The 23,924-nt window shown below is 35.7% G+C and overlaps 5 protein-coding genes and 2 non-coding genes across 10 annotated transcripts; 4 read left to right on the top strand and 3 right to left on the bottom strand.

Annotated features, from left to right (window-relative positions):
* Positions 1 to 36: 36 nt before the first annotated feature.
* TRNAQ-CUG lies at positions 37 to 108 on the top strand. Its single transcript has one exon. It is a non-coding gene; the product is annotated as a tRNA-Gln (tRNA).
* A 3,290-nt stretch (positions 109 to 3,398) lies between these two features.
* On the top strand, positions 3,399 to 5,292 carry LOC103858822 (aluminum-activated malate transporter 10). The gene is made up of 6 exons (XM_033286174.1): positions 3,399 to 3,738; positions 3,828 to 3,965; positions 4,073 to 4,345; positions 4,432 to 4,556; positions 4,631 to 4,774; positions 4,867 to 5,292. Exons 1-6 carry the CDS (start codon positions 3,399 to 3,401, stop codon positions 5,290 to 5,292), a joined length of 1,446 nt encoding a protein of 481 aa, XP_033142065.1.
* A 1,690-nt stretch (positions 5,293 to 6,982) lies between these two features.
* On the top strand, positions 6,983 to 7,305 carry LOC103858821. Its single transcript, XM_033286236.1, has 2 exons — positions 6,983 to 7,083; positions 7,164 to 7,305. Exons 1-2 carry the CDS (start codon positions 6,983 to 6,985, stop codon positions 7,303 to 7,305), a joined length of 243 nt encoding a protein of 80 aa, XP_033142127.1.
* Positions 7,306 to 8,226: 921 nt separating this feature from the next.
* LOC103858820 (probable protein S-acyltransferase 12) lies at positions 8,227 to 9,763 on the top strand. Of its 2 annotated transcripts, XM_009136246.3 has the most exons (7): positions 8,227 to 8,415; positions 8,488 to 8,686; positions 8,921 to 9,012; positions 9,095 to 9,221; positions 9,329 to 9,414; positions 9,493 to 9,558; positions 9,647 to 9,763. In XM_009136246.3, exons 1-7 carry the CDS (start codon positions 8,227 to 8,229, stop codon positions 9,761 to 9,763), a joined length of 876 nt encoding a protein of 291 aa, XP_009134494.2. The 2 variants fall into 2 exon arrangements, with proteins under 2 accessions (XP_009134494.2, XP_033142094.1); XM_033286203.1 differs by lacking the exons at positions 9,493 to 9,558; positions 9,647 to 9,763 and having other exon boundaries at positions 9,095 to 9,225; positions 9,307 to 9,340.
* Positions 9,764 to 10,260: 497 nt separating this feature from the next.
* On the bottom strand, positions 10,261 to 12,245 carry LOC103858818 (heterogeneous nuclear ribonucleoprotein Q). 3 transcript variants are annotated; one of them, XM_033286176.1, is made up of 8 exons: positions 11,880 to 12,245; positions 11,661 to 11,794; positions 11,455 to 11,581; positions 11,195 to 11,374; positions 10,924 to 11,125; positions 10,672 to 10,844; positions 10,488 to 10,573; positions 10,261 to 10,405 (listed from the first exon to the last, which is right to left on the bottom strand). In XM_033286176.1, the coding sequence occupies exons 1-8, from the start codon at positions 12,243 to 12,245 to the stop codon at positions 10,261 to 10,263; spliced, it is 1,413 nt and encodes a 470-aa protein (XP_033142067.1). The 3 variants fall into 3 exon arrangements, with proteins under 3 accessions (XP_033142067.1, XP_033142068.1, XP_033142069.1); XM_033286177.1 differs by having other exon boundaries at positions 11,455 to 11,595; positions 11,678 to 11,794; XM_033286178.1 differs by having other exon boundaries at positions 11,479 to 11,595; positions 11,678 to 11,794.
* A 1,648-nt stretch (positions 12,246 to 13,893) lies between these two features.
* On the bottom strand, positions 13,894 to 15,827 carry LOC103858817 (protein IQ-DOMAIN 1). Its single transcript, XM_009136242.2, has 5 exons — positions 15,690 to 15,827; positions 15,291 to 15,593; positions 14,959 to 15,204; positions 14,765 to 14,884; positions 13,894 to 14,664 (listed from the first exon to the last, which is right to left on the bottom strand). The coding sequence occupies exons 1-5, from the start codon at positions 15,825 to 15,827 to the stop codon at positions 13,894 to 13,896; spliced, it is 1,578 nt and encodes a 525-aa protein (XP_009134490.1).
* A 7,710-nt stretch (positions 15,828 to 23,537) lies between these two features.
* Positions 23,538 to 23,644, bottom strand: LOC117133114. The gene has a single exon (XR_004456955.1). It is a non-coding gene; the product is annotated as a small nucleolar RNA R71 (small nucleolar RNA).
* Between the last annotated feature and the right edge of the window lie 280 nt (positions 23,645 to 23,924).

The raw sequence follows: 23,924 nt of genomic DNA, 5'->3' as shown, positions 1-23,924 counted from the left end.
AAAGAAATAATTTACACTGCACAAGATGGACGAAAAGGTTCCATGGTCTAGCGGTTAGGACATTGGACTCTGAATCCAGTAACCCGAGTTCAAGTCTCGGTGGAACCTTATTTTTTTTCCTGGCCGGCGATTTTTGTGCCAAGTGCCAACCTTTAATACAAACCCGGCCAACAACAGAAACTCTGTTAAAATCTCCACTGATTTAATCTCTCTATGGCGAATTTTTCATTTTTTTCTTTTTTGGAACATGGAGAATCTCTACTGCATGATTCCATTGAAATGGTTATTACTTCACATGAAATCTAGAAAACAGTGAAGGTAATAGTCAGAGATGCTGACATGGACCTCATGACTGAGTTCAAGCTCCGAGTCGCTGCTTCGTCTAATCTCGGTCTCGACTGCATAACTTTTTGTTCGGCTTTTCTTATGAGTTACATTCAAACCCATTGTGAAGCAATCAAAATGTATTCCAAAATTATCTAAATGAATGATAAAATTAGCTAATTTTGTTTACTCATATTTCCAACTCTCGGTTCTAGATCATCAATTTTAAAAGCAACTAAGCAACATAAAAAAAGATGGGGGAGACAAGACGTATACGAGATTATATAATATGACGAACGACTTGATATGCCACTTATGTTCCACTATAATGTTGTGTCATCAAAATCCGAAATAATAATCCACAACAACACAAGACAAAGCTAGCCAATTTAGTCCATTAATCACATATTCGATATAATACTTTCGTTAAAACATAATATTTCACAAAGTTCAAGAAAAGACGATGATCTCACAGTGCGTTCCTACTCCCTGCAGATACTGAATACTTTTTTTCTGGACAACCATACTGAATACTTTATGTTCTTCATTGATATTGTGAATAGAACAAAATAAATTCTGCCTATTTTATCAATTAAGATTTGTATGACAATGATATTTAGCGGAATATACCAATCAGATCTTTATATCAATCGTGACCTAACCCCAACACGGTATCTTTACTAATAAATTCGATAAGACAAAAAATGTTAAACTGCTCTCCTTATCACATCAACAACAAAAGGTGATATGATAAGCTGAAGGGCACTTCGTAAATAGTTTCACTATACAAAATCCAATACGGCAACCTGAAGTATAGCTATGATAAGCTCAGGGCACTTCTTTGTGTTCTTCAGTTAATTTTCGACCACGCAAATAATACTTTTAAAACATAAATAAAAATCTTGGTTAGTGATAATATATATAAATACGTCCACTTACGGATAGATAATATATTGATAGGGATTCCAACAATCAAATTAGGTCCCTTATAGTTTGGGGCTCTCTTAGTGACCTAAAATAAAGTTAGGTTATGCCATCTTTTTCTTCTAATTGGTTTGATATATTTGTACCACCTTAGAATTGTAACTTCTTATGTACATTATAATTATTTAAAGGTATAATGTAAGTCAAACGCACCACTTTCATATATCTTTTGATATCACTTAGTGCATTGTAATATAGTAAATTCAATTTGAGGTTTTCTTTTTTGGTAAAATGTTGGAATTCGATTTGAAGTTAATTGCATGAAATAAATAAATATATCAACCAAAAGGAATATGCGAATGGCTTTATTCGCTTACGACCATACACTTTTCATGTGTGTGTTTTTTTTTTACCTGAAACTTTTTATGTGTTTTTACTAAATATGAAATCATGTATATGTAAGTACGCACGCGATGCACACGCACACGAATATTTCTGATATCTCTTAATAGATTTCATTTGTTTGTTATTTTTTATATCACTTGGGAGATCTATAACTTAGTGGCTAGCTAGTGCATGTACGTAATAGCAATTTCATTTTATTGGTTTGATACTTACATTATCCACGTGACTATGATAAATTCTTTTTGTGCAAATGGGACAATGATAAATCCAAATAGTACAAATTAGAGTTGATAATACGTAAACCCTTCGAGTGTTTTCGAGAGTTGTAGATAAGAGCATGTGCAACAAGAAATCCTTAGCTGGAATCCATAAAAAGAAAATATTAAAATATTGGTGTGGGATACAAATTTTGTAAGGATCAATCTGAAAAATCCTAACATAAGGATTGATCCTAGTTGCTTTTCGTTACTGTGTCGTGGGCCCCACGATACATGGCGGCCCACGATTGGTCCGTTTTTTATTTATTTTTTATTAAACGAAAAAGAAAAAAAACTAATAAAATAATTAAAATTTAACATTGGAAATCGAGCTCTCCAGGTCCACCATTGCAGGTGCCCTAATGTATCTGAGTTGAAACTTCTTAGGACCTGCGACATTATTTTTGACATAAAATGTATATATAATCTAGAAACAAAGGTGTACAGACATTTGTGTGTTGTAGGACTGTTCAATCTGGATCCAGTTTCTTTTTTTCTAATGTTTCGGTTTGTAAACATAGCAATTATATTAAAATTATATCGACTTTAGTTTAATTCGGTTTATATATTGTCTATTTTTGGTTTATTCGGATTTACTCTAGAAACCATAATTATATTTATTTTCTAACATTTTGTATCAATTTTAGTCTATACGATTAAAAATCAGATTTATTAAAACAAAAATTATTGTTCAATACTCTAGTTTTTAGATATAATATATTATTTTTTTTATTTAAATATGAGGAAAAATAATTCATTAATTATTATATTTTCCTAAAACAAAATAAGAAAAGATAATAAAATCATATATATATAATTAAATAATAAACTTTTGCACGAATGCATGTCAATGAAAATCTTTACTTGAGAAATAGCAAATTATTCAAATTAACATATTAATTATCAAGATTATGTTAATAAAATAAGTTGTGTATATATATTATCAGTTATATTATATAACGATACTATATTTCAATTATTCGGTTTGATATGTTTATATACAAAACTACATCTGTACAATGCAGTTTTTTTAAGAGTAATATCCATTTGAATCTAAACTTCTTTTTTTTCTCGGTTCGATTCGGTTTTAATTGGTTTAAATTCTACTGGATTGAACACCCTAATTCGACTGAAATGGATGGATGTACGAAGGAGTCAACATCAGTACGTACTAGTGTGATGACAGCTTTGTAGCACAAAATATGAACTAGTCATATTATAGTTAGGTCACTCCATCTTTTGTTGCATTTCCAAGTGGGAGAGTATAATATATAGTAGTAGATAACAATTATATATATATATATATATACCAGTTCACAACTTAAAATGGTTTAAAGAACTTTGACAGAAACTAATACGTGTTATATATATGTAACACCCCATATTGCATTGCTCAACAAACAAACCCAAACACTTCTTGACCTAAACATTTATTTGATCCGACTTTTGGCTTTAGAGTTTAAGGTTCGTGTTTTCGGGTATAGTAATATGGCATCAAAAGAAGGAGCAGGGAACCTAGAGTGGATGATAAATGTTGACAATGGAGCAACCGAGAGATTGGTTCCTAAATCAGGACCTAGTATAAGAATCTTTCTTTGGCTAAAGGGTTTAGTAATGAAGGTAATTCTGGAGCGACTCTCAAAGTTTATGAGGAAGACCTGGAAGATTGGGGCAGATGATCCGGCAAAAGTGGTTCATTGTCTGAAAGTAGGACTTGCACTTTCATTAGTCTCAATCTTCTATTACATGAGACCTTTGTATGATGGAGTTGGAGGAAATGCTATGTGGGCTATCATGACTGTTGTAGTCGTCTTTGAGTCCAATGTCGGTATGTATGACTTCAACTTTCTTCTTCTTACTTAATGAGTGCAATTATATTTGACTTATATGTGTATGATTCTCCTCTATGTTCAACAGGAGCAACATTCTCAAAATGTGTGAACAGAGTGGTGGCAACTATATTAGCTGGATCACTAGGCATTGCTGTTCACTGGGTTGCAAATCAATCAGGAAAAGCTGAGATTTTCGTCATTGGATGCTCTGTTTTTCTCTTTGGTAATTGTCCAAAACCCTAAAAAGAATCAGTCTTTCTTGACTTGCAAGTAACCAAAAAAGAATCAATCTTTATTAACTTCTTTTTTTGTGGGTTTGATTCTTGGCAGCTTTCGCAGCTACTTATTCGCGGTTTGTGCCTTCATTCAAAGCCAGATTCGACTATGGAGCGATGATCTTTATCCTCACATTTAGCCTTGTCTCAGTAGGCGGTTACCGAGTAGATAAGCTGGTTGATATGGCTCAGGAAAGAGTATCAACTATTGCTATTGGAACATCTATTTGCATTATCATCACTGTCTTCTTCTGTCCAATATGGGCAGGAACTCAGCTTCATCGCCTTGTTCAACGTAATTTTGTAAAACTTGCTGACTCATTAGACGGTAAGGGTGATAACAAAATAGGAAACTTGTCACGCAAGGTTCCCTCGTTGGCTATGATATTTGATTATATATCATTGAAACTGCAGGCTGTGTAGAAGAGTACTTCAAGAAGAAAGACATCTCAACGAATGAGAATCAAGATGAAGAGACCAACATGAAGTTGCAAGGATTCAAATGTGTACTAAACTCTAAGGGAACAGAGGAATCCATGGTAACATGAAAAGTTTATTTACATTTTTTTTTTTTGCAGCCGCTTATGACTTTCTTTTTATTATAATTACTCAGGCGAATCTAGCTAGGTGGGAACCTGCACATGGAAGTTTTAACTTCAGGCATCCATGGCAACAATATGTAAAGATAGGGGCAGCTATGAGGAGATGTGCTTATTGCCTTGAGAATCTTAGTACATGCATGAGCTATGAAACAGAGGTTATATATAACACCTTCATATCATATGTTATCATAGTTTAGGAGATTCAACTATGTGAAACTAATACAAGTATGTCTTCTTCTTCCAACAGGTACCAGACAAGGTCAAGAGGCATTTCGGAGATGCTTGTCTGAAACTGAGCTCAGCTTCTTCAAAAATCTTGAGAGAATTAGCAGATATGATGAACAATACAAGAAAATCTTCGAAGATGGATTTCTTGGTGTTTGATATGAACTCAGCAGTACAAGAGCTTCAAGAAACCTTAAAGACTGTTCCAGTTAAAACCAACAAACCCGAAGAAGAAGTTCCAAACAACAATGAAGACAGAACCATGTCGATGAGCCTACATGAAGTCCTTCCTGTTGCAACTTTGGTTTCGTTGTTAATCGAAAATGCAGCTAGGATTCAAAACACGGTCGAAGCAGTAGATGAACTAGCAAATCTTGCAGATTTCAAACAAGATTCAAAAAAGAAAACGGGAGACAACAAGGCTAAACAACCACCACAAAGTTCCTAAGTTACTTTAAATGACACAACGAAAACTCAACAGATATGAAGATTTTAAACTGGATTTTTCATGTACAGTAGTATATATTAAGCTTGATAGTATATGCGTTTCCTTTGTTCCGTAACCGAAGCTTTCTTCGGCATATGGTTTTGAACTTTTAAGGGAAAAAAACAAGTTAAATATAACTAAATCTCGATGTAGACCAAGAAATAGGAACTAAATCTTGATAATGGTGGAATCCACGATTAAATCTAGAGACTCCTTACTGTTAGGACTGGACAAATAAACCAAACCATATCCGATAAAAATGAATCTGAACCAATTTGAACCCGACGTAAATACCAAATCGATTTTTATGATATTTCGGAACCCGATAAATAGATATTCGATAGAACTCGAAAGATTCAAAATCCTTAAAAAAACTTGTACCAAACATGATTTCAGTTCTAATGAATATCCAAAATACAATAAAATATTATTGAACATCTAAAATAGTTATATATATTACATGAAGGTTGATGGTTGAAACTTGAAAGTGGAAGTTTGAATTTTTAGATTTTAATTTTGTTTTCATTTAATAATGTTTCTTATTTCATGAGAACTTGGTTCTCATTTTATGTTTTCATTTATTTGGTTTTCTTTCTATCAATAACTATGTTTACTTTTCGTTTGATTTTGAATGATCATGTTTGATGTTTCTTTCTTATTTTTAATCAATTTTACTTATGCTTTGGTTACAAAATATGTGTAATCAGGTATTTGAAAACCAAAGAACCATTTTTTCTTATGTTTTGGTTACAAAATAGATACAAATCAGGTACTTTTAAACCTAAGAACCGATTGAAACACGAACCCGAAATTACATCCGGTTGTACCGGTTCTTTGAAGATTTACTAGTCCCGATCCAAATCCGATAGAATCCGAACCGGTCCCGAGCCAAACTTTCATATAATCCGAATGAGGCTGATTTTTATAAACCAGAAAAATCAAGATCCGATTGGACAAAACCAAAATCCGATTAGGACCCCGAATGCCCGGGCCTACTTGCAGTGCTACCATATCAAACAAGAAATCTGATCAATAGGGGAATCTGTTGGTATGATTTTATAGAATCTGTGTCAAAAGCTTTATTGTTTAAAGAATGTTTATATGGGCCCAATAATCATACAAGGCCCAACCATGAATTTAAATATTAAGATCCAGATGTGGGCCATTACGTGTCGTTTTTTCAAGTGTACGAGTTTACGTAAATCCTTTTACTCCTCTCTTAACAGTTGGGAACGATTATTCTCCGGCGCGCCTCTCCTTGTCCTCTCGCTTCGTCGTCTGTGAATCGATTCAGGTAAATCGCTCTTCGCGAATCGACGTTTCTTGTATGATTAAAACTGATTCTCTCAAAGATTCATCTGATGGATTTGTTGCTGTTTATTCGTCCGGGCTCCTTTTTTTTCTTCTTGAGATCTATAACTTGTAACCTCGATATTGAACAATAGATCTGCCTATGCTCCGTTGTTAGTAGTATTGATTATCAATCGATCGGACCGTATCGGTTACATGTTCAGAATCACCATTGTTTAGTGATTCGTTAGAATCGTCACAGAGTTTGATTCATGTCATAGTTAAGAGTCATTTTGTCTGTTCCATATGATTGATTATGTTTGGTCTCTCTCTGTCTTATTGACTTTCACGTTGAGAAGTGATGTCACGAGCCACGTACATAGTGGGTGCCCTTGCGGGATCTGCTGTTGTAGCCTACATCTGTGACAAAGTCATTTCTGATGATAAGATCTTCGGAGGCAAGTTTTATATTCCGACATAACCAAAAATCAAAAGCTTGTGGTTACTAATGATATATTTGTTTTGTTTTTAAAAACAGGGAGTACACCGGGAACTATAACTAACAAGGCATGGGGGGTTGCGACTGAAGAGAGGCTCCAAGCATGGCCTAGAACCGCTGGTCCTCCCGTCGTCATGAACCCTATCAGTCGCCAGAACTTCATCGTCAAGTCCCGCCCTGAATAACTTTCATTCGTTATGGATTTGATTCATTGCGATATTTACTCTCTATATTACCATTTTCTTTTGATTTGAGGATTGGCTACTTTCTCTAGCTGGGTTGTAGTAATAATTTGAGGGGATGATTGGTTGGATTACACATTGTTCAGTCCAAAGCTTTCTCGAGATGCATTGCTTTTTTGTAATGTTTGTTGATTTTGACGATAATATTGAAATCAAGCCAACAAGACTTGGCAGCTACACTATTTCTTTTGGGATATTTATTGGTTTATCTAGTTTGGAACTTTTTCTACTTGTTGATTCTTTGTTACTTTCATCCAAATAGTTCATTCTTGGTAGTACTATAAATAAATTAACATTGATACTAGTCCTGCAGATTTGGGTCTTTACTTCGGTCGATTTTTAGTTTTGAAGCCATATTATCTATAAAGTTTGGGTATCGGATTGGGTTGATTCTAAATGTTTTATTTCTATATATTCTTAAGTTTTTGGGTAAATTAACATGTATCTCAGCAAAATAATTATAAATAAACTAAAATGGTTGAAATTAATCCATTTTTAATCTCTAAGTTTTAAATTTATAATCAAAGGATCTTACAAACAGAATTTTGTTACATATAAATATTAAATAAAAACATAGAAAATATATTTAAAATGTATACCTCATGAGTAGTTTAATGGTTGTTTTTAAAACAAATTACAGATAACGAAACCTTCTGACTTAGAAAGCAGGTTACCCAAACTCGGTTCAGACAGTTGTCTGATAACCTCACATGGACGGCGATAGAATCAACAGTTGTCCTCCGAACCAAGCAATCCCCTGATCCCTCATAAAATCTCCTAACCGTGGCTTCGAATATCTTACGGCGGCTGTTCCCGGCTCGTACCCGAAGACCCGGCCCAATCATCCCGCTGACCCGGCTGGAAATGAACCTCTTCCGGTTCTGCTCCGGTCTGAAAGTCCTCGGCTACTTCATGATCCTTCTCGTCTTCGCCGTCGTCGCCGTTTCTTACTACGCCGTCGTGGTTAACACATGGTGGCCGATCTTAATAGAAAGCAGCAATAGAGGTCTCTCAGCTCTCGCATGCCTAATCATATCTCTCTTCCATTTCCTGGTAAATGTCAAAGTCTTAACCTTTTAAGATCATTTGATTGCTATAAAGTGTCTTAACTTTGGTACTTTGCAGCTGGTGATGCTGTTGTGGAGTTACTTTACTGTTGTCTTTACGGATCCAGGTTCTGTTCCTGAGCATTTCAGAAGAGAGCTTGGGGGTGGTGAGAGTTTGGAGGCTGGTACTTCCACAGATCAAGGAGCTTTTGGTTCTATAGGTTACTGTCCGAAGTGCAGGAATGTTAAGCCGCCTCGTTGCCATCACTGTTCTGTCTGTAAGAAGAAATCTGATTTTCTTATGCTCAATGTTCAAAGAAATCTCTAGGCAGTAGTTAGGCGTTTTATACGGAATTATCGATTAGGTGGAAGTCTATTAAAAAAAAATCGTTTCCTTTAGCTCCGATTTGCTGACTAGGCGCCGCCTATACCGATTGATAGAACACTAGTGCTTATGCTAAATGTATGGGTGATAGTATTATATAAAGAAAGCTTTGTGTGTTCTTATGCAGGTCAAAGATGTGTTCTGAAGATGGATCATCACTGTGTTTGGATTGTTAATTGTGTTGGAGCTCGAAATTACAAGTTTTTCCTTCTCTTTCTGGTATTAAAAAATCCCTTTCAATTTGTTGTGTGGATTACTACTCGATGTTGCTGAGTTTTAATACTGTTTTTGCATTTTTTAGTTGTATACTTTTCTGGAGACAATGTTGGATGTTGTAGTGTTGCTTCCTAGTTTCATCAAGTTCTTCAGCGAAGCTATAAAGCATTCCTCTTCACCTGGGAAACTGGCCTCCCTCGTTCTGGCTTTCGGTGAGTGTGTTAAGCATTTCTAGTGTTTCCTAAGAAAGTGTTTAGCTTTGCTTTTCTCATTTTCCGTCTGTTATGTTTCTTACAGATTCTATATCACCTTGATGCAGTTCTTAACTTAGCGTTCGTTCTCAGCCTTCTCTGTTTCGTAGTCATGCATCTCTCTCTTCTCTCAACCAACACTACTTCTGTTGAGGTAACTCTATACTGTCAACGCCTTCTAGAAGCTTGAATGTATGAATCTCTTGTCTAAATCATGGTTCGTGTTTGTAAGGTTCATGAGAAAAACGGAGATGTCAGATGGAAATATGACTTGGGAAAGAAGAAAAACTTCGAGCAAGTGAGTCTTGTTGTGATCCTTTTGATTTCATCGTTCCTTTAGAATCTTTGGTTAAATTGATCTAAAAAAAACTCTTTTTCTTGTAAAGGTTTTTGGGAAGAAGAAGGCATTTTGGCTCTTTCCCTTGTACTCTAAAGATGATCTCCATAGCATAACTTCACTTCAAGGCCTTGAGTTTCCAACTCGTTCTGACATCGATCCTTGAATTGAAACAACAATCAATCAAGTCGAACATGGTCGAAAAGTTCTCAGCTTTCACTCCTGTGTAGATAACTGTCTTCTCAAAATGTATTCAGATTACACTGTTGTGATATGGATATTAATTTGATTCATTTGTAAGTTTATGTTCTTCAACTGATCTATAATGAGAACAATTTGTACCAGCAAACAAAGGTCATGAGCTCCACCAAATTCGGTTGTGTTCACGTTTTTAACAGATTCTATCCCCTATGATGGGTGTCACTGAGAAGAATGTTATTCAGAAGAGAGAAAAAGTCTCATAATTTAAGAGAGATAATATCATATAATTCAACTCTAACCCCCTCATCAATCTCCTTATGAAACCAATAAGGTCTAGATTTCACGTTTATAACACATTAGAGAGAGCTTCTTTTTATATAAAGTTCTCAAAAGAAACAAACTACAAACATATTCCAATACTTCTGTCTACTTGCTTGCTTCTTGTTCTGTAGCTTTGGGCTGCTAGTAGGGACGGTACCTTCTGCCTCCTCGGTTACCATCATCATCATGGCTGCTTTCTCTCCCTGACCTTCCGCTTGAGCCGTTATTCCGGTCAACTCTTCTGGGTCGCGGCGGTGGTGGTGCCATCTGCATACCAGGCTGTTGCCTACATCACATATAAAACCCATATCGGTTTAGTCCAAAGAGAAAGATGAACCCATTATGGTTAAAAGAACAAACTGACTTACAGAACATAGCCAACTCGGCCATCAGGAAGAAGCATTGGAACCATTTGCATCCCTGTTGGCATTGCTCCTCTACCATAGATCATTGGCTGCTCAATACCCAATATTAAAAACCAAAGTTTACACACACAAAAATTGCTGATAATGACTTCTTCAAAGATACCAAACATTAAACATATTTATATACCTGAGCAAAACTACCGGCAATACTCATAGCACCATAAGGAGGCGCAGCAAAACCACCAAAGGTGGGAAGAGCAAAGGGAGCAGGAGTAGCTGCAGCAGCACCATAAGCATAAGAAGAAGGCTCATGTTTCCTCTCAGCCTGGGGTTTAGCAAGCACAACTTCTAACTCTTGACCTGTAGTTTTGCAAGTTTTGTGAGCAAAGGTTCATGTTACTCAGTAGCAGTCTTCTGGATGAATAATAAAAAAATTTACCGTTGATTTCATATCTCTCGGAGTCGTTGACAGCCTTCAAAGCACTAGACCTTTCAGCATAGTGGACAAACCCAAAATCACGCTTTCCACCTTTTCCAGGAGGTGTGACGACTTTAGTAACTTCTCCATGTCTCTGAAAGAGCTCTTTAAGTTGCTCTGTTGATGTATTCTCTGGAATATTCTTCACATAAAGAGCTTTCACCTGAGCACAAAGAGTGAGTGTCAAACAAGTGCTAGAGAGAGAGACTAAACACTCTGTTTAAAGGTTTACCTGAGCAGCAGCGGCTGAAGTCTCAGGAGAGCTTTTGGGGTCAGCCCAAGTCACAGTTGGAGCGTTACCCTCGAGCTTAAAACTAGAATCTATCATTTTCTGCCTTGAGTAATCAGCACATGCGTTGTTGTAGTATATAACAAATGCAAAACCACGGTTACGTGTGGAATTTGTTGGGTCCTACAGCCACCAAGAAGATAATTAGTAAGGGAATTCAACAAAATCATCATATGGAAATCAAATTGATTAAGTCATCTTACTTTGATGAGCTCAATATTCTCCACTCCAGGACCCACATCCTCTATGACTTTCCTAAACTCATCCTCATCCCAGCCTTTTGGGATGTTACCAATAAACAATCTATTCTTAGTTTCAGAAAGGGAGCATCTTATGGTCTTCCCCTGTACAAAAAAAAATATTATATAAGTTTAAACAGAAGTAGTCACAAGTATAGTGTAAACTAAGTGAAGCGGTCGAGCTTGCCTTAAACTCTTTACTGTGGAGCTTCTCAATGGCCTTTTGTGCAACGTCTTTGGTTTTGAAACCTACAAAGGCATAGCCTTTACTCTCACCGGAGTCCCTATCTTTCATCAGTCTCACCTAATAAGAAGAAAAGTTAAAAGTCAGCCGTGGATACAGAGAGGTTCATGCTAAACAGGACACAAAATATTATTGATGTTCCAACCTCAAATATGTCGCCGATTGGTTCACATAGATCCCTCAGGTCCTCTTCTCCAACATCCCTAGGGAGGCCGCCAATGAAAACTTCAGAACCATGAGGAGGAAGTGAGAGAAGAAAGGAATACTCTTCCTTTTCTTCGTCAATAGGAGAGGGTGACTTCTCTTCATCTTCTGCTGTCTCAATATCAATATCAATATTGTTGTCTTCATCTTCAGCTAACTCCTCCTGACCTTCTTCCCTATCCACATCTTGATTGTCATCATCGTCTTCTTCCTCTTCATACTCTTCTACATGTTCCTCCTCCTCCATCTCACTGGAGCTACCATCCTCGTAATCCACACGGTCATCAACATCTGGAGCGTCTGACATTGAGGTTTCTTGCAGTTGATATCTGGTCATCCAATAACCATACTTAAAAACTATTAAGGAAGCACAGGTGATCAAGAGTGTTTGATGTTAAGTAGATAGAGCAGAACATAAGTCCATTGCTGTTATCAAACAAGTGTTTAGTGAATGCAACAAAGATCAAAACTTTGATTCCAAGATCGAAGCCCAAATATTACAAAGCAGTAAACTTTGTACCCGAAGCACCCAATCAAAATAGAGATCGTGACTCACACATTTTCCCAGAAAACGAAAACCCATCAACGAGAACCAAATATAATCGAGACCCAGAAGCAAATTACTCACCAGATCAGCTCAGAAATTAAGCAAAAATCTGAACTTTTCGTAATAGGGTCAGAAACTTTGTTTTATATTTAGGGAGGGAACAAGATCGAAGAATATGAGAGAGATCTATGAAACAACCAAAACATATGTATATGAAAAGATGAAATGGAGAATTTTCTCGGCATACCAGACTCGCTTTTGTGTTTTGTGTTTCGAATCGGATAATTCGAGAAATTTGTGTATTTCTGGGGATTTTGCTCCGACGATAACTGTTACTCGAGCTCGTCGGCTGCATTTACTTCTATCGCCCGCTGGGGAAGAGACCCTTTCCTGAGAAAACGCTTTTCAGGCCCATTTAGTTTTGTTGGGCCTGTAGCTTTCTAATTCTCCATTAGGACCATTTTGAGATCATCTGTGATTTGCCAGCCCTGCTGTTTTTTCCGGGGAGATGAAAACTGCGTGCTGTTTGTCAGACTGAGATTCAATTACTTAATTCAACATGCTCTGTTTTTTTTGCCAGGCTCAAGTTAATTTGATATTTATTTACTTTTTGGTCAGGCTGATCTTCAATTATTTTAATTCAACAAGATCTCTTGTAAAACTCTTTATGATGTTCATTTATTTGTCTACAAATCATACACATATAATGTTGAGTAATATACATGTGCCAGCCTTTTAAGTGCCTTATCCCAGGGCGGCCTAGTAATGATGCTAAACAAATTGTAGGTCAAGTTGATAGACTTTGATGGTGTTTTATTTATTTTGTTTTCTCTTATTTAAGAAGCATTTATCTTAGGTCGATGTGGAGTTGTGTGTTGTAACTTGTAAGTGTAACGTCGAAGACAAGACTGATAAGTGTAGGAATCATGTCACATGGGCGATGTTCTTTGCTCGTGTCCCAAGTTGCAAAGTTGCAGCTTTTCTCATGGTCAATTTCATAAATTAATATTCACTTTTGCATTAAATTACAATGAAAATAGTAAGCTGGCCAGACATTGCTTTTAAGTTCAATAACTTAAAACATCATGTAAATGAAAAGTAGTTAGACCACGACAATAATCATCTCATAACTTGCATATGATAATGATCTAATTGCAATCATTTAAAATAAAAATTTAGAACAATGCTTACGTAAAGACCAAAATTAGTAACAAGATTACATTTCCAATCTTCCATTAAAACATAAACAAAAACACACAAAATCACACATTACACACCAATATCCAAGGTCATCAACACACACTAAAAAGTCATCGTTCTTATCTTAGTCAAAATGAAATATTATTTATATATATATCCGAAAAAACTATTTAAGAAAAAACTATGACCGTTAGATTTTCCTTATTTATCATCTTAACCATCTTCTATCACTAGTAGAAGCAGGTGAGATCTCTCCACCACCACCAACAGACTCGGTATAGCAAGAAGAGTAGTTTGACTGTTGCTCCAATGCACCCAACTGTGAACCACCGATACTCTTCAGACTCGGACTCCTTAAACTCTGACTGTTACTATCACCATAATCCACTGGTGGCTGCACTGGAACCGGATATGAAAGCCGTTTCCTAGCTGACCCGGCACGGTCTTTCTCAGGTGTCAAAGGTCGTTGCCTCGGTGCACTATGAGACCTTATTCTAGCCTTTGCTGATTCAGTGATGGCCATGTAGTTCGGCAATGTGGTGGTGGTGCAAACGCTATAGCCACTTCTTGCGGTAAAACTATAGTTAGACCTCAAGCTAGGTGTGTTTGATGTGTAGCTGTAAGCAGACCGGTCATCTCTTTGAATCCGTGGACTCGCGGACCGGATTTGTATCGGTCTGGACTTAGCCGGAGATGGTGTAGCTGATGAGAAACTGTGTTGTTGTTGATGGTTGTAATGGTGGCTGGTTCTTGATGGTGTATCAGGCCTTTGGCTACGGCTTGGACTAGCACCGGTTCTTGAATGAGCACGGGTTAAATACGGTTGGGAAGTATCCATTTCAACGGTTTTGTAAATCGGTGGTCTTTGGTCCGTTGAAGCTCGTTTATCCCATGGTTTAGATGACATCCATCGGTCTAACCATTTTGGTCTCTCTTCTTCATCTACTCCTATAGATTGACTACCTCCCGTTCTCCTAATCTTTAACCAGAAAAACCAAGCAAAATTAGGCACTAAACCGGAAGAAAAACCGTTTTAAATCAAACCATTAATGTGTAATATTTTTTTTAATTTTAACTACCGGTTGCGAGAAGGCTTTTGATAAACTATTGTCTCGTCTTTCTTGCAACATTGCTTTGACTTCTTGAATCGTTTGTGGTCTCTCCTCCCAATCTTCAGCAATGCTACTTCCTTCTCTTGACTATAACAACAACAAAAACATCATTACCTAACATGTCCGAAACAATGATGTCTGAGACTTATATTAGATCTTACCATGGATCTTCTGTCTGAAATGTCTTGAAGAAAACGAGATTCAAGAACACTTTGAGTGTCACTGAAGGCAGACTTGCGAGTACCATCGTGAGACAAGCGTTTACGTTGGTCAAGGACACGAGACTGGACTCGGACCAGAGCTTGCATACAACGTAATGTCATCTTAGCTTGTTTCCTAACGTTGTGACCTCTCACTAGTGCTTGTAGCTTCACTAACCCTTTCAATGCTCTTAATGCTCTTCTTGCCTAAACCAAATACTCATTTAATCGTTAATTACATATAATTAACGATATTTAATTAATTAACTGTAATTAGTAGAAAACTTGCTCACCAGATAACCTCTGAAACAAGTTTGGATGATGATAGCTGCGTAGCTTTCTCTCGCGGAGTAACTCCGGCTTGAGATACTTGGTAGCTCCGCCGTCTCCGGAGGAAGTTCCGATACGACGGAGACGGTGGTGTGCGGTGGTGGTGCGGCGTTTCTCTGTTCTGAAACAGAGGATGAAGCATTTGTGTTGATCGCCGCCGTTTCAACAGGTTTAGGAGCAGACCCGTCTTTTACAACGCCGGTGGTCTTTGCCGAAGAGTCGTGATTCGTTGTTTTTCTGAATAACCACCGTCGCTTCTCTCTCTTCTGCAAAAAAAAAACAGAGCATTTGAATAAAAGTAAGAATCCCGTCCAGATTTGGAGAGAGAGTGAAGAAACAACACTCAAATATTTCAGACAAACCTTGTCATCGTCTTCCTCAGCTTCATTACCGTGAGCATTGATGTTGTTGTTGTTATGTTCTTTCTTGGTCGGAGATCGGAAAGCTCGTTTAACAGCGGTGAGCCAGGAAGAAGAGGAAGAGCCGCTCTTCTTCCCCATGACGATTGGAGATCAAAGTCAACAACACATTGCAAGAATCTTGCTGTTTTCGGACATGAGGGGATGAGATGTGGTTTAGAATCTTGCGAAGATGAAGAGAGAAGGAGGAGAGTGGTGGGTGGATCTTGGGATACAGAAATGTATCAATAAATTTGGAAGGTTGCTTAAGGGAGAGTTCTGACTCTGACCACCCTCTTTAACTGCGACCATGACAGCGATGACTCTTCCTCTTCATTTATTACTCTCCACTTCATTTATTTTTTCTATTCTTTTTATATTTTTCACCAAACTAATTATATCACATCATCATGTACATATCCACTTCATCTCTAGTTCCATCCTTCCTTCTCAGTCTAGATCACCACATGAACAACTTCACGTTCTTCAAAAGAAATATATGTCTACATTTCACTTAAGAGAGCACTGAGTCGAGCTTCAGTTCCTCATTCGGATCCGGACCTTCTCTTTCCACGGTTAATTTGGTGAATATGAAAACTGATTGTTGCTACATTCTTTATTTTAACGAGATCTAGGGATAAATACTGCCCTTATATATTTTTTTTCAACAAACAGCTTTTTTTTTTTTTTTTTTTGGTAACAAAAAAGGTGTTTTCAACTTTTTGCCGGGAACCCAAACATTGTAAATAGTCTCTCCCACCGTAAGTTGAACCCAAGTGACGGACGTTACAGCCGCAATCCCTTCACCACTAGGCCAACTCAACGTTGGTCAAACACCATATATTAAGTTACGATCGGCATATACCGGCAGATCGTAACTTACATGCAGCTCCGTCTTAATAGTAAATTGGGCCATGAGTTGAAAAAAAAATTGAGGTTTTTTTTAAAGAAATGAAAGAAAATTTTAAAGATTTTTTCCTTAGATAAAAAATAAATATTAAAAAAATTTAAACTCTAATCTAATTTAAGCTTAAATTTTTATAAAGATTGTAATGAGCCCTCTGCAAATGTGCTTACAGCACATGCACAGAGCCGGATCTGCTTACGTGTAAGAAAAGATTCTTACGTACTCCAACTCTTTTTGCAAGGCGATTTACACAAACATTTTGAGATCTAGAAATAAACAGTGTAGAAATAACGTAAAATGATCCCTAAGATTATGAGAATGCTGCATTTCTGATCTAAAAGCAGGCCAGTCCAGGGGATCATCCACCATCATGATAGTTCGTTTCAAACTTCACTGAAAATATATTTCGGTCATTTAGACATGACATAGCCTATTTAGCTCTGTGTGGTGGGCCGACATACTTTTTCTACAACCCATTTCACCATGCATATTACCTTCCATATCATCCCAAAGGTACCACCCGAGACCACTATGTTGTTCATGACCGACCCACGAAGCATCAATATGGCAGAAAGGGACACAGGGCTCCATGGGGGATGAAAGGTGGATCAGCACTTCTAAGGGTTGTGCTTCTTCCTGCGATTCTACTTCCTCTTCAACTTTTTTCTGGTTTGCAATCCTCTAGCTTTCTTCTTCTATAGTCGCTAATTGGAGAGTGTTTATTGGAGATCTCTTTTACAATTAAATACTTTGTCATTTCTCGTCTTCCAAATGTATCATAAAATCAAAGGATAATTGTTTCCAAAAAGCTCTGGAAAGCCTAAAAGTTTTGTCTTCCAAAAAAAGAAATATATATTTTGATATGTGGATATACTCAAGAAGAAATCCGGAATGATACTGCCTTAATTTTTGAATTAAAGTGTTTAAATTATAGATTTTCATAAATAAGAAACACGTAGACGATCAGAATGCACAAGCCTGACAAAAAGACAACACAACAGTTCTAGTTCTGGAAAGTCTCTCTTGTATTATTGAGATGAATAACTACAAAAATCTACCAACCCCTAAAGTCTTTAATCGTAATAACTAGTAGGCCCATGTTACAGTATACAAAGCCTTTCAAATTGGAGTATGAAGTTATGGAACACTATATAAATTGGCGGTTAACTCATATCTATAACGAAAATGATCAAATATTACCACCATAAGGTTCTCAGGTCATCAAGAGGAAGATATGGAAACTTAAAATTCTTCCAAAACTTCAACATTTTTTAATGGAAAGTGGTTTAGGGGAGTTGGCAGTAGCTACCAGAATGTGCTCTAGAGGTATTAAAATTGATCCTATCTGTCAACGATTGTTGTTCGGAGGAAGAAACAATAAATCCCTTATATATTATTTAAAAAGCATTACAATATTATAGCTATTTCACGTGAATATTTTTCAAAGTTTCTAAAGAAATATGTTGGTTCATCTAAACATATATTATATTTTTTATTAAACTAATAATAAATTAATATACTTAAATTATTTTTCTAAACAAAATCTACGGAATTATCTAATTTGATTAAAATATATATGACAATTAACGATTTTCAACAATAGAAATTTGATAAAACTTGTGTACCCTTATTATTTTTGTTTAATTTTATGTTATTAAAAGAAATTAAACAATCACATTACCCATATAATAAGAATTTAGTTTTTTCGTATATGTTATATTTCAAAATTTAAAAACAAAAATAAATTATTAAAAGTCTTAAACATTTCACAAAAAATTTGTGATCAATAGTTTAATATTTTTTATTATAACAAGATAAAAATGATTGTAAAACAATAAGAGTAGGAAGTCTCACTTAATAGATATTCATATTAAAATATATATTTAATAACATTTATGTTACTATATACCATCTAAGAAATACATAAATATTTTAATTTCAAAATTGTATTGAGTAAGAATTGGGAACATATAATTTAATTTTGAACTTTGAATTGAATATTTTCTAAAACGATTTAAATAGTTAAAAAATATTAAAAATTCTACATTTAAAATTATGTCATCAATGATTTAAAAATTTTGTTATAAAAATATACAAATGATCTTAAAACAATATGAATTGGAAGCCTCATTTAATAGATTGTTATATTAAATATATAGTACTATGTATTTTGCCCGCAATGCAGGCTTAAACATTTTCATAATTTTTGAAAAGTTCTTTGTACACTATATTCATTATACTAAAATAAATCTTAAAATAAATGAATATTATACTTTTAATTATATAATTAAAAAATATTATTTGATTAATATTTAATTATATAATTTATGTTTTAACTTTTTACTAAAATACTTTTTCAGATAACAATACAATATATATATAGAAATTATCTCTTTTTTAAATTATATTTTAATATTTTGGATATTCAATATTCTATATTTAATTATATAATTAAGAATTTTATTTGATTAATATTTAGTTATATAATTCATTTTCTTAACTTTTTGCTAAAAGACTTTTTTCAGATAACAATACAAAATTTGCAGAAATTATCTCTTTTTAAAATTATATATTCAGATTTTTGGATAATTCTTACTATTATTAATTTTAATCAATTATATAATCAAATAAATTAAAATTTTGTTTTAAATTTTTTAATTTAGTTATATATTTTATTCATTAAGGGTATAAACGATATTAACCACTCTAACTTAATATTTAGTTATATAATTCATGTTTTTAACTTTTTACTAAAAAGAATTTTTGATATAACAATACTATATTTACAGAAATTATCTCTTTTTAAAATTATATATTCAGATTTTGGATAGTTCTTACTATTATTAATTTTATCCAATTATCTAATCAAATAAATTAAAATTTTGTTTTTATTTTTTAATTTAGTTATACATTTTATTTATTAAGTGTATAAACGATATTAACCGCTCTGACCTTCTAGAGGAAAAATTCAAACGATGCAAACATTATTTTTAGATTGATATTAAATCTTATGATATGTAAGACTATGTTTCTTTTAGTAAACAACAACATGTGCCAAAATACTTTGGGGGAGAACGGGAAGTAATGCACTCTAGATAATTTGGATCTTCTGAAGGCGGCACACACGCGTTCTTGCAGTCGTCATTCTTCTTACAAATTGCTACAGGTGGTACTGGGTATCTATAGTTACACTCACCTGAAAAGGTTATTTAAAAATAAACCAGTTATTATATCATTCAATTATGAATAATTAGAAAAGGATAATATTACCGGTTGATTGAGAAAACAGAAGAGAAAAAGCTAGAATCAAAGAAACAAATTGAATCTTCTGTGCTGACATTGTTATCTTTCTATCTCTTTTCCTTTTCTGGAGATGTTTTATTTTGGGTTGAGAGAAAATGATCATCTCCCTTTTAAATACTTAGAAAAGCAAGTGAGAGAAAAATAGAGAATATCCCTGCATGCAACATTTAGCAATCAGTCCTAAGCTTATTTACCATGTGTCTATCTCATCTCACTTTACTCTTGTTTTAAAATTTTTTAAAATATCATTAACAAATTATATTAAAATAATAATAAATTGTGTCACAAATACTTAAAATAGAGTTGTAACAGTTGGGCATGCTCTTAATAAATTGGTACTTATATACGTTACTAATTAGTTTTTTTAACAAAGAAATAAAATAATTACATATATCCTAAAGAATCCAATTGCAATAATGAGTATAAGTCTTGCATTAATTAAATTATCAACAAAAACAAATTCCAAACTTAGAGTTCTGGTCAGACAAAGAAAAATACATACGTTACTAATTAGTTTATTTAACAAAGAAAGAAAGAAAAAACATATATAAGAATCCGGTCAATTACAATAATGTGTGTACATTAATTAAATTCTCAGCCAAAACAAATTCCAAAATTTATAAGTTCTGGTCAAACAAAGAAAAACCAAACTAAAAGTCGGTAAGAGATAATTTTGTGTGGTGCTTTACACAGCTTATGGGGTGATTGATGTTTGGCTGTGAGTGCTTTAGACAGCCATAAATCTCTCTAGAACAATAAAATTAAAACAATCAAGTTTTATTAACAAAAATTAAAGGAAATATAATGGTTCTAGAAATTATTTTTTCTATGGCTTTAGATCTAGTATTTTTATAATTTTGAAATAAACCTAGAGCAATAAAATTTAAAGGTAAAACCATAAAATCTACAACTTAAATTTTATAGCAAAAAATCCAAAACTACAGTATCTACTAAAATTAAACCATTCTGTTAATTATTTACAAAACTAGCATATGTTTTTACCAAAATACAAGACATCAAACAATAAATCCTATTAATTACAAGTTTTGGTCAATTCGTGATCCTTGTCCAAATTAATCTGTCGCACCAACCAAATTTATACATCTGAAGGGTGAAACTGAACCTCTCTATTCCTTATCGCATTGGCAGTATGATGATTCCATCAAAGGTGCAAAATCTGGTAGGCGGCTATGGCTTATTGCTTGCCAATGGAATCTATTTAGCCAAATACATTGTGAAAAGAGTACATATCTACAAGGAGGATGACTTAGAGCATGATTATTGAGAGGTTCTTGGGGTGAGGTTCTTAGAGGAATATAAGATATTTAAGAATCCTTCTCTTAACTTTTAACTAAAAAACTAAGAACCGGCTCTTAAATATCTTATATTCCGTTAAGAACCTCACCCTAAGAACTTCCCAATAATCATGCTCTTAGTACTGAAATAAACGGGTGTTCAGAGGAAACTTTCTAAAAACGAACTGTTTGATGTGTATCTGATATCTTGCATATTTGCATTGTTTTATCCATTCATCCATGAGCATTTTCATCATATAGATTAGGATTCAGACATGTTTAGGTTGCATTTTGCATACATGAGTCTCTATTAGGTACTGGAGTACCACATAAGGTTATTTGGAGCTCAAAAGAGGTGAAAAGAGTGATCTTTGGACGAGCACAGCCGGAGCGACCTCTCGGAGCGACGGCATGAGGTCGCTGTGCACCACATCCCGGAGCGACTCATCCAGAGCGACTGCACAAGGTCGCTCGCGTTTTCACGTCTGGAGACACACATTTACACCTCGGAGCGACCTTCCAGAGCGACGTGCTGAAGTCGCTCCCGAAGCTCAGAGCGACCATACCAGAGCGACAGGGAGAAGTCGCTCGCGTTTTCATCACCCGGAGACGCGAGAACGAGCCCGGAGCGACCTCTCGCAGCGACACAGCGAGGTCGCTCCCGAAGCCTGGAGCGACTTGTCGGAGCGACGGGCTGAGGTCGCTCCGTGTTTTGTTTCTGCTCGAACTTGTGATTTCTCAAGGGCATTTTGGTCATTTCATTATGCACGTTTTTATTTTCTAAACCTATGTTTTATTACTCTGTAAGCCACCAGGAGGCACATGATCTTTGTTCTTAGAAAAACCACCAAAAACCTTTGGAAAGGGATCTTTTTGAATGAATTGATCAGTTTATTATTGAGAATTCTGTGTTCTTATCTATTTCCTGTGTTTCTCTACATGATTAATCTGAAATCCAATATGGGTTTAAGAGGAATCATGGAGATTAGTGAGTAATCACCTTTTGAATTCATGGGTTAGGGAGATTAAGGGTGATTAGGTTAGTTCTAGGATGTTTTAGTGTAGATCATTCTTGTTCCTTGCTAGTAGAGTATTCATAATGCATCTTCTGAGTTGGCCACTCAAAAGTTGATCAATAGACATTTCCCACCCAAAAGGTGTTTGATGAAATGCCTGAGACAACTCTCCTAGGCTTTTAGTATACTTTGCCAAAGACATTTGTTGTTAAAGATGCTAAGATAGCTAATAGACTTGTTAGTAATGATTGCTTTCATATTATTCAACCAAAGACATTTGATGTTTGAGATATGTTAGCAAATGAGCATTCATCTAGACATAGAGCTTGCTTAGAATTGTGTCTAGGCTTAAGGTTGATAGTTTGATTGATCATTTGCCATCCTTAGTTCGATACTTGATCACCCAAGGTCTAATCCCTATGCCCATGAGTTCTCTTTTCCCTTAGTCAAGAAAGTATCATTCTGTTATTGCTTTCTAGTTTAGTAGTATTTAAAACCCATCTAAATCATTGGTTGCACTTAGATTAAGTGAGTACTTGCATTCTCAGTGCTTTGATATCCCTCAGAACTGGTTCGACAATCTTCTATACTACAACATTTGTCTTAGGAGCCTTGAAAACTCCTAACATCAAATTGGCGCCGTTGCCAAATTCTGAGTAGATTTGAACATTGAGATTTAGTCACTTGCTTGAGACTAAGTCATTTTTATTTTCTTTTGTTACTGATTCTCTTTCTTCACCTCCCTTTAATCTACAGGTGTATGAACTTGAGGAGCAGGGGTCCATCAAACCTAGTTCCAATAGCTGCAGACATCAGAGCTTTAGAGAGAGAGTGTGCTAGAAATAGAAGAGAAGAAGAGCAACAGGCTCACTTGCAGAGATTGAGTACTGATATGGGAGACATACCTCAAAACCAACAGCGAGCAGCTCGACCCATTGGCACTTACGACCGCCCCAACATTCATGGTCATAGATTGGGAATCCGAGCACCCGCTGTGGCAGCCAACAACTTTGAGATCAAATCAGGACTCCTCAACGTGATCGAGAACAACAAGTATCATGGCTTGGCTCTAGAGGATCCATTTGATCACTTGGACAGGTTCGACAGCTACTGTGGGTTGTCAAAAACCAATGGTGTGTCCGAAGATGCCTTAAAGCTCAAGCTATTCCCTTTCTCTTTGGGGGATAAGGCACGTCAGTGGGAGAAGTCTCTACCCAGTGACTCCATCACTACTTGGGATGACTGCAAGAAAGCATTCTTGGAGAAGTTCTTCTCTACTTCAAGAACTGCTAAGCTGAGAAACGAGATTTCCAGCTTTCAACAGAAGAACTTGGAAGGCTTCAGTGAAGCCTGGGAGAGATTCAAGGGCTACCAAGCTCAATGCCCACACCATGGCTTTTCTAAGGAGAGCTTGCTGAGCACATTCTACCGTGGTGCTCTTCCTAAGTACAGAGCCAGACTGGATACAGCTAGCAATGGGTTCTTCTTGGGGAGAACTGAGGAGGATGCAGAGGAGCTGGTTGACAACATGGTAAAGAGTGATGCAGTCTACAGTGGAGACCACGACAGAGGCAGTAGAACAGATGATAAGCAGACGAGGAAAGAGATCAAAGCTTTGGAAGACAAGATCGACCTACTCATTGCTGAAAAAGCCACCCAAGAGCAGCTGAAGTTTGTT

The sequence above is a fragment of the Brassica rapa genome, chromosome A03 (assembly GCF_000309985.2).
Source record: "Brassica rapa cultivar Chiifu-401-42 chromosome A03, CAAS_Brap_v3.01, whole genome shotgun sequence".
Taxonomy (NCBI): Eukaryota; Viridiplantae; Streptophyta; class Magnoliopsida; order Brassicales; family Brassicaceae; genus Brassica; species Brassica rapa.
Note: the sequence above shows the minus strand (reverse complement) of the source record. Positions and strands in the feature narration are given on the sequence as shown.